A 9,026-nucleotide genomic window follows, 5' to 3' on the forward strand; every position below is an offset into this window, starting at 1 on the left:
GGGCGAAAAACTGCTTAAATTTAATTTTTTAAAAAAGCTGCCGCCGCGGAGCCGCGCTCGCTCCTTCTCTGGGAGCCGGAGGGTTTCCCAGCCCACACGCACGGCTCCCGGTCGGGGCACGGCAGCGCCCGTGGCGTGGGCACCGGGGCGGGCAGCGCGGCTCCGCCACCGCCACCGGCCCCGGCGCGTCCCACCCACCGGGGACACAATGCCACACGCGAGGCCTCTGCACAAGCAGGGGTCAGTCGCCCTCGGTCGCCCCAGGTCGGCGACTTCAGAGGCGATGCCCTCCCCGGCGCTCAGCTGACGGGAATAATTGAATATCCCACCAGCAACCCCCTCACACCCCGGCCTTTTTTTTTTTTTTTTTTTTCCCTCTCTCATTTAATTTTTTAAAAATTACTATTATATTTTTATTTTTATTGTGGGGTTGGTAGCTGTCGAGAAACCCCAACACGTGCGGGAGGCAATTCTTGACCCCGCCGCAGCCTCCGCAGACGGGCAGGTAGAGCCGCGGCAGAGCCAGGGGGGTGCGCGGCCTCGCCCCGCCGCCCCCGGGCCCGCAGGTTTGTCACCGGGTGTCCCGGGCCCTGCCCCGGCTCCCCCGCGCCCGGGCTGGGCCGCGATCCCGCGGGTGTCCTCCCGCGGAGCGGCGGCGGGGCTGCGGGCAGGCGGCCCCGGTGTCCCCGGTGCCCCCGGCGGGTCCCCCCGGGCGGGCCCCGCGCCCCCGCCTCCTGCTCGGCTGCGATCGTCACCAGCGGCAGCGCCCGACTCACCTTCCCACTCTAGGGCTGCTCTTGGCGGCGTGGCCTGGGAAATTTGAGTGTTTGGCGGGCACCGGTGTTATCTCTCGGGGAGATTTTATATCGGTGGGGTTTTTTTTCTCCCCTTTCTTTCTTTCTTTTTTTCTCTCTGTCTCTGTCTCTGTCTCTCTCTCTCTCTTTTTTTTTTTTTTTTTTCTTTCTTTCTTTCTTTTACTCGCTCCCTGCAAACCTTAAAATAAAGAAGACGAAGCCTTTCCCGGGGCTGATTGGGGGGAAGAATGTGAAAGGGCCGCGGTTATAAAGCGCTGCTTGAAGCGGGCTCTCAATGCGTCTCTGAACTTGATCAGATTTTACGTTTCCTGCAGAGAGCCGGCGGCGAGCCTGAGACCTGCCCAATAGCCAGACTTGGGGGCTCAGCAAACCTCAGGATATTACAATTACAGCCATCTTTCTTTCTGCCTTTTATTTCCACTCTTGCTCCCCATAGTTCTTTGCAAATGCTTTCCAGAACAGAAAATGAGTGGATTTATAGCGCTGTCTGCAACTGATAATTATTCCAAGGCAGAACGTTTCCCTCGCAAAAAAAAAAAAAAATTAAAAAAAAAAAAGAAGAAAGCAAGACAAGAAAAAGGGTTAGAGAGAAAGAAAGAAAAAGAGAGAAAAAGAAAAAGAGGGAGAAAAGAGAAAAAGATAAAGAAAGAGAGAGAGAGAGAGAAAGAGAGAGAGAAAGAAAAGAAAAGAAAAGAAAAGAAAAGAAAAGAAAAGAAAAGAAAAGAAAAGAAAAGAAAAGAAAAGAAAAGAAAAGAAAAGAAAAGAAAAGAAAAGAAAAGAAAAGAAAAGAAAAGAAAAGAAAAGAAGAGAAAAGAAAAGAAAAGAAAAGAAGAAAGAAAGAAAAGAAAGGAAAAGAAAAGGAAAGAAAAGAAAAGGAGAAAGAAAGAAAGAAAGAAAGAAAGAAAGAAAGAAAGAAAAGAAAGAAAAGGAAAAAATGAAGGAAAGGAAGAAAAGAAAGAAAAGAAAGAAAGAATAAACGGGAGCAGGATAACCGCAGCCGGGGGCCGCCGTGCCGGGCGCTGCTCGGCGGTCGGCGGGGCTGGGGGACGGAGCGGGGTGAACCCCGGCGCGGTCACGCTGCGCTCCGAGGCTGCGGGGCAGGCGCGGGCTCTCCACGCACGGTGCGGGCGGTTCTTCTCCCGTGTTTAAACAGGAAAGATAAAAATGAATTAAAAAATAAAATTAATATACGAAGCGTATATGATTAGATAAATGTATGTACGTATGTATACATAAATAAACTGTAAACAGCCTCGGCTTTAGTTTTTGTGGATTTTTTGTTGCTGTTGTTGTTGTTTGGGTTGTTGTTTTTTTGGTTTTTTTTTTTTTTTTTAACATTAGATTTTATTTTTGAAACAACGCGGCGGCTTTGCCGCGGCTTTACGCCTCCCCGCCGCGCCGCCTGGGGCGAGCATCCCGCGCGGCGTGGGGCGGCGCTGGCAGGGCGCGGGCGGCGGGACGCGGCGGGACACGCGGGGCGGGGGCAGCGCGCAGGGAGCCGGGGACACACGCGGGGCCGGGGCCCACGGGGGGCCGGGGCCCACGGGGGGCGAGGGTCCGGGCCGTGCCGGGCCGCCCCCCGCCCGGGGCTCCGCGGGGCTCCCGCCGCCCCCGGCCCGGCCCGGCCCGCCCGCGCCCCCCCCCGGCCGCCCCCGCTCTACCTGCGGGGCGCGCGCGCCCAATCAGCGGCCGCGGCGGCGCGGGGCGCGTGCCAATCAAGCGCGGCGCCGCCAATGGGGCGGCGGGCGGCGGGTCAGGTGACCGGCGGCGCGCGGCTCCCCATTGGCGCGGCGCGGCCTGGCCCCGGAGTTGGTTTATGTGCGAGGCGCGGACGGGCGCCCCGTCAGTGCCCCGACGGCGCCGAGCGGGAGCGGGGCCGCGCTGCGCCTCCTCGCCCTGCTGCGCCGCCCTGCCCGGCCCGGCGCGGGGGGCGGGTGGCTGCTCTGGGGCTGCCTGTTTTGGGGTTTGTTTTTTGGAATTTTTTTTTTTTTTTTTTTTTTTGTGTCGGCCGCGGGGTGCTCGCCCCGCTGCCCGGCCGAGGCCGCGCCTGCCCGCCGGGGGGGGCGGGGTGCGGGTGCGTTTTGGGGTGGTTTTGTACTTTTTTGGGGGCGGGCGGGAGGAGGGGGGGCGGGCAGGCTGTGCCGCGCCGACGGCCCCGCGCCCATGACGATGCTGCTGGACGGAGCGCCGCAGTTCCCGGCGCTGGGGGTGGGCGGCTTCGCGGCGCCCCGCCACCACGAGATGCCGGGCCGCGACGCCGCCGGCGGCGGCATGGGGCTGGGCCCCTTCGGGGACTCCTCGCACGCCGCCGCCTTCAAGCTGAACGCGGCCCCGCACGACCTCGGCGCCGGGCAGAGCTCGGCGTTCACGCCGCAGGCGCCGGGCTACGCCAGCGCCCTGGGCCACCACCACCATCACCACCACCACGCCGGCCAGGTGCCCTCCTACGGCGGGGCCGCCGCCTTCAATTCCACCCGCGACTTTCTGTTCCGCAACCGCGGCTCCGGCATCGCGGACGCCGCCTCCGGCACAGCGCAGCACGGGCTCTTCGGCGGCTCCCCCGGCGGCTTGCACGGCCCCGGCGGCATCCCGGACACCCCGGGCTACCTGCTCTTCCCGGGGCTGCACGAGCAGAGCCCGAGCCACACGTCCCCCAACGGGCACGTGGAGAACGGGCAGATGCACCTGGGGCTGCGCGGGGATCTCTTCGGGCGGCCGGATCCCTACCGGGCCGTCTCCAGCCCCCGCACGGACCCTTACGCCGGCGCCCAGTTCCACAACTACAACCACATGAATATGAATATGGGGATGAACGTGGCGGCCCACCACCACCACCACCACCACCACGGCCCCGGCGCCTTCTTCCGATACATGCGCCAGCCCATCAAGCAAGAATTGTCCTGTAAGTGGCTCGACGAGAGCCAGCTCAGCCGGCCCAAGAAGAGCTGCGACAGGACTTTCAGCACCATGCACGAGCTGGTGACCCACGTCACCATGGAGCACGTCGGGGGGCCGGAGCAGAACAACCACATCTGCTACTGGGACGAGTGTCCGCGGGAAGGCAAGTCCTTCAAGGCGAAATACAAACTGGTGAACCACATTCGGGTGCACACGGGGGAGAAGCCCTTCCCCTGCCCTTTCCCGGGCTGCGGCAAGATCTTTGCCCGCTCCGAGAACCTCAAGATTCACAAGCGGACGCACACAGGTAAGGCCGGTGCCGGTGTGTCGCCCCGGCCGGGACGCGGGGCTGCGGGGACGGGCTGGGCGAGGTGCGCGGCGTTGCCTCCGCTCTCGGCCTCCTCAAGCGCCTCGGCGGAGGGAGCCACAGAAATGCTAATGAAATCTCGTTTTCGGTGACTTCCGCTCCTCTTTTATTTTTATTTTTAGGCCTGATTGGCGTCTCTCCTAATTAATTCGGCGATACTTTTGTCAAAGTATTTTTTATTTGCAGCCCCGACTTTCCTTCAGCCCTCCTGCAGGGTGGAGGGAAGAGAGCGGGAAGGCTGGGAGCAAACGTACTTTGGCTTGTATCTTTGAGTAGGTCTTGTAAAGCTGTCCGAGCCGCCGAATTTCTCGGGTCTTCTCCTTCCCCGAGCTCGCCCAGCCGCCTTCCCTGCTGGAGCCCAGCGTGGGCCTGGCGGGAGGTGAGTTTAAGTAATAAAGGCGGATCCAAAATTATCCGACATGTAGCAAATCTTGCTGTCCATCTTCCCCTTCTCGATTTGTTGTGGTGTTCGTGTGTCCCTAAGGTGGGGCGAGCAGGGCAGATGATGTCCTGGGAGGAGGCGGGCGGGGATGGAGAGGGGAACGGCCCTCCTTCACCCTCTCTAAATTTCACAGGTGAGAAGCCTTTCAAGTGCGAGTTTGAGGGCTGCGACAGGCGTTTCGCCAACAGCAGTGACAGGAAGAAGCACATGCACGTCCACACCTCGGACAAGCCCTACATCTGCAAGGTGTGCGACAAATCCTACACCCACCCCAGCTCACTTAGGAAACACATGAAGGTAAATGACCGCGGTGCTCCAGCCCTTTCCTCCCTGGGCGCTGATGCTCAGTCGCTGGTGTGCTCGGGGCTCGTTCCCCCGGGGCAGGGCAGCTCCGTGTTCCCAGCGCGGCCCGAGCGGCCCCCGGTGTCCGGGCTGTGGCCGGAGCACGGCCCGGGGAAATGGCGTAGTTTCTTTTTGTGCTCGCTCTGGTGCAGGCGCTGCCCGGTCTGCGGAGCGCGGCTCAGTGCGGGGAGGCTGTGCGGGCGCAGCTTGGCCTGTGGCTGCAGCCCCTCGGGCCGGGGTGCCGCAGCCCCCGGCCGGTGTCCGTGGGCCCCGGCGGGCGGTTGTCGCCGGCGCTCAGCGGCCGGCCGGCCGGGATGAAGCGCCCGGTGGCCGGGCAGGGCCGAGCCGCCGCCGCGCGGTGACCCTCCTGCGCGGAGGAGCGGCCCAGCCCGGCGCAGCGGCGTGGCGGAGGCCCCGAGCTCGCTCCCATCTCTGCCTCTTGGTTTTAGGTGCACGAATCCCAGGGGTCGGACTCTTCCCCTGCGGCCAGCTCGGGGTACGAGTCCTCCACCCCCCCCGCGGTGGGCTCCGCCGGCAGTAAGGAATCCACTAAAACGCCACCGGCCGCCCTCCAGAGTAACCCCGGCCACAACCCTGGACTGCCCCCCAATTTTAACGAGTGGTACGTGTGAAGGCAGCTGCTGCCTGGCCACAGACTGGACCAAATTCATTGGGAGCGAGGAAAAAAAAAAAAAAAAAAAAAAAAAAAAGGACAAACCAAGCCAACTGCAGCTCGCTCCCACGGAAATGGAGTTTCCACACCGACGACCGCATAGGGCTACACCTACTTAACTGCCAGGATCTGGAGGGGGATCTTTTATTATTATATTATAATTATTACTATTCTTTTGCAAGCCCAGACGCTGGACTAGCCATGTCCTTTTCTCAGGATTAGATTTATTTTTTTTTGTTATCTTTTTTTGTCAGTTGCAGGCATTTCTTTGATTTCCCTCCCCCCCCTCCTTGCCTGAGTCTCTGTTCCTCCAATTCCCCACTATTTTATTATTCTTAATTTGTTTTGTTTTTCTTTCTTTCGGTGGGATGTTGACATGAGGATGAAAATTCTCCTTCGCCTTAGTGGTGATTGTTTAAACTTACAGTCTTAAACCGTGCCAAAGTCCTGTTATGTCTTGAACTTTCCTTTCTAGCTCTCCTGCTGCTTCTTTCTCTTTTTCTCCTTCTCTCTCCAAGCATTACACTTGTGAATGTATTCTCGTCTGATGGGGTCGGTCAGTACTTTTCAAAATGGGGATATGTAGTGTTTATTCTGCTCAGATTGTGATGTTTAGTAAAACAGTTGCCTTTTTGTAATAACTTTTTTTGTAAATACATACCCATGATGCCATATTTATCGTTCGTAATTTAATTATTGATACAAAGTGCCGGGAACTGAACAATATTTATGGGGAGAAAAAATTGTTTTCTAACAAAAAAAATGCAAACAAAAAAATCCAACTCTGTACAGCTTTGGTTATAACTGCTTTAGCATTAAAAGTTTATTGTTTTGGAAAGAGCCGTTTCTGACCTCCTCCGGGGCGCGGGGCAGCCGCGGGTCCCGTCGCGGGCGCGGTTGGCGCTGCCACCGGAGCCAGGCCGCCGTTTTCGAGCCGGCGGTGCCGGGCGAAGCCTCCTCCTCGCCGCCGCTCTCTCCTGTCCCTTTGTCCCCGCCCTCCCTCCACCGCCCAGCGGTTCGCTCCCCGCGGCTTCCCGAGCTCGGGCCCGGCGCCGGCGAGCCGGAGCGGCGCTGGGGGCAGCGGGGTCCCCTCGACGGGGAGGCCCCGACGGTGAGTACCGGGGCAGCGCGGGGCCGGGCAGCCGTGCCCGCCGACACCGGGCTGCTTGCCGCGGGGGGGCCGGCGCGACCTCTCCGTTATCGTCTGGTTTGTTTTGTTTTTATTCCTGACTAGGATGCGGAGAAGCCTTTCCCGTCTTCAGGCGAGAAGAGGGCTCGAGGTGAAACGTCTCCCCCGAGAAACTTCTCGGCGTCACACGGCAGCCCCGAGCAAGCAGAGCGCCGGTGGAAGCCGCCCCTGGCCGGCACACGGTGTGCCCCCCGCGGCCGGAAGGCGCCGGTTGCGCGGCGGGAGCGCCGACGGCACCGTGCCCCGGCGGAGCGCGGCCGCACGGCCCCGCATCCTCACCGGCAGCAGCGATTGCCGTGGGCTGACCGCAGCCCCGGGGGCGGGCAGGGACCCGCGCTGCGGCCGCCGCTCCTGCGCGGGCCGGGGACGCCCCAGACCGGCCCGTCTTGAACTTGACTGGGGCACGGTGAAGGGACGCGGGGGTGGCTCCTCCGCTCCTGCTGCCGCTCGGGCCAGCAACCCGCGGAACCCTGCATGCTTTGAAATTTACATTTGAACGAATTTACCCTTTCCTTACGACAAAGGTAGGGAAAAAAAATAATTCTCGGGCAGAAAAGGACAGGAGAAAGGCAGATTGCAGCCTCTGCGGTTGCACAGCTGAAACAAAAAAAAAAAGTCCCCTGAGCTCCCCACTGGCCCCTTAAAATAGTTCCCTTTGAGGTGTCCCGGCTGGACATGGATGTCTCTGCTTCTCTTTTGCCGTGAAGTCTTTCTCTGGCTGTGCGCAGAGCCCAGCCCGGGGCCGGACGCGCAGCGGGGTCGGCCCGGGCCGAGCGGGGCCCCCACGCACCGCGCCGGGCCAGGAGCAGCGGAGCCGCCGGGGCCGTCGGGTTTTCCTCGGACACCCTCCCGGGTCGTGTCTGCCTTGCTCCGGACCGCGCCAGGCTTGGAAAAGGTGCCGGTAGGCTCGGTTTCGTTACTGCTTTGCTCGGAGCCGGGGAGGCGCGCAGGGCTCCGCGGGAGCGCCTCGGGACGGGCGGTGCTGCCGTCGGGCCCGGAGCGCCGTCCCTCAGTGCGGGTCTCTGCTGCGGCTGGGGCTGTCCGGCGTGGGGAGCCGGGCCGGGCGGGTGTGGGATCTCCGACCCTGCACTGGCGGCCCCGCTGGAGGAGCAGTGCAGGGGCCTCTCGGCCCCGCAGTGGCTCTGGCTGGTGCCCGGGGCCCCGGGCCCTGCTGCCCTCCTGCCTGCGCCCGCAGGTGTCTCCTGAAACTGGCAGCGCTGCCCCTGGCATTTTTATAGCCGAGACTTAAAACCAGCATCCGGGCTCATTTGGCTTCCCTGGGGTCACAGCCGGTCCCCCACGCTCGGGCCCCCCATCCAGTCAGGTTTTGCCGCCAGTTTGGGGAAGAGTGGAGCAAACTGTTGGCTGCACCCCACTGAGGTGCCGGGTCCCCTGTTCTGCAGCCCTCCAGAAATGGGGCATGGATTGGACAGGTGCGGCTCTGTGTGCGCGTGGTATGGGATGGAGCGATGGGTTTGGGATGGGTATAGAAGGGCTGGGGACCTGCTTGGCTCTGTAGTGCTCTGAGGCACAGGGTCCAGCGCCCAGCGGCGGGGCGGGAGGTGCGGTGTGCTGGTGGGTGCTGCTGCCAGCACCTCTGCTCCCCCGCTGCTGCTGGCTCGAGGATTTGGCACTGAAGGCCAGAGAAGGGCTGTCTCACCCTGCGGCCGCGTTGTCGGCCTGCACAGACAAATGAGAAGGGTTTTTCTGTAAGAAGAGGTAAAAAGCCCCTGTTCCTCACCCTTGCCAGTTGCAAGGAGATACAGAGAGCTCTGGAATGGGAAAGATCCTCTCTCCTGGATGTCTTTGGCTGGTTTTGTGAGTTAGAGGGAGACAGGTCATGATTTTCAAAGCCAGGGCCTGGCAGTGGGGACCTGTGCTCGCAGCTCGGACAAAAACATTACAGAGCTGACCGGGGCAGGGCAGTGCTCGGCTTCTGGTGTGTCATGACAAATGGGACTTGTGTCACACCCCACAAGAGTCCCAGGACTGTTCACAAACAGGGGACGTACTCTGCTGTCCTCTCCCAGACTGGCAGATCTCTTGAAGTTGCTGTGCTTGCCTGTATGAGCGGGATTAGGTGGATTTGTCCCCAGATAAACAAAACTCAGGATGGTTTTCTTAAAGGGGTAATGTTGATTCGTTGTGCTATAACGAATCTAAGCAGAGGCAGGCGATGAACTGGAGCCATTCCGTCTCTACCATGCTTTATGGGCCATGAATATTTTGATTCCTTCGGTGTCACTGTTTTTGCATATCTGTCTCTGTGTCTGGAGTAATCCTCTGAAAAACAATTTTTG

The 9,026-nt window shown here is 60.2% G+C and overlaps 1 protein-coding gene across 1 annotated transcript; it reads left to right on the top strand.

Annotated features, from left to right (window-relative positions):
- The first annotated feature begins 2,978 nt into the window (after positions 1-2,978).
- Positions 2,979-6,357, top strand: ZIC3 (Zic family member 3). The gene is made up of 3 exons (XM_066182479.1): positions 2,979-4,020; positions 4,656-4,819; positions 5,314-6,357. Exons 1-3 carry the CDS (start codon positions 2,979-2,981, stop codon positions 5,494-5,496), a joined length of 1,389 nt encoding a protein of 462 aa, XP_066038576.1. The 3' UTR covers positions 5,497-6,357.
- Positions 6,358-9,026: the final 2,669 nt, after the last annotated feature.

Source organism: Chamaea fasciata, unplaced genomic scaffold (assembly GCF_029207755.1).
Source record: "Chamaea fasciata isolate MVZ Bird 193981 ecotype frontalis unplaced genomic scaffold, bChaFas1.0.hap1 SCAF_4, whole genome shotgun sequence".
Taxonomy (NCBI): Eukaryota; Metazoa; Chordata; class Aves; order Passeriformes; family Sylviidae; genus Chamaea; species Chamaea fasciata.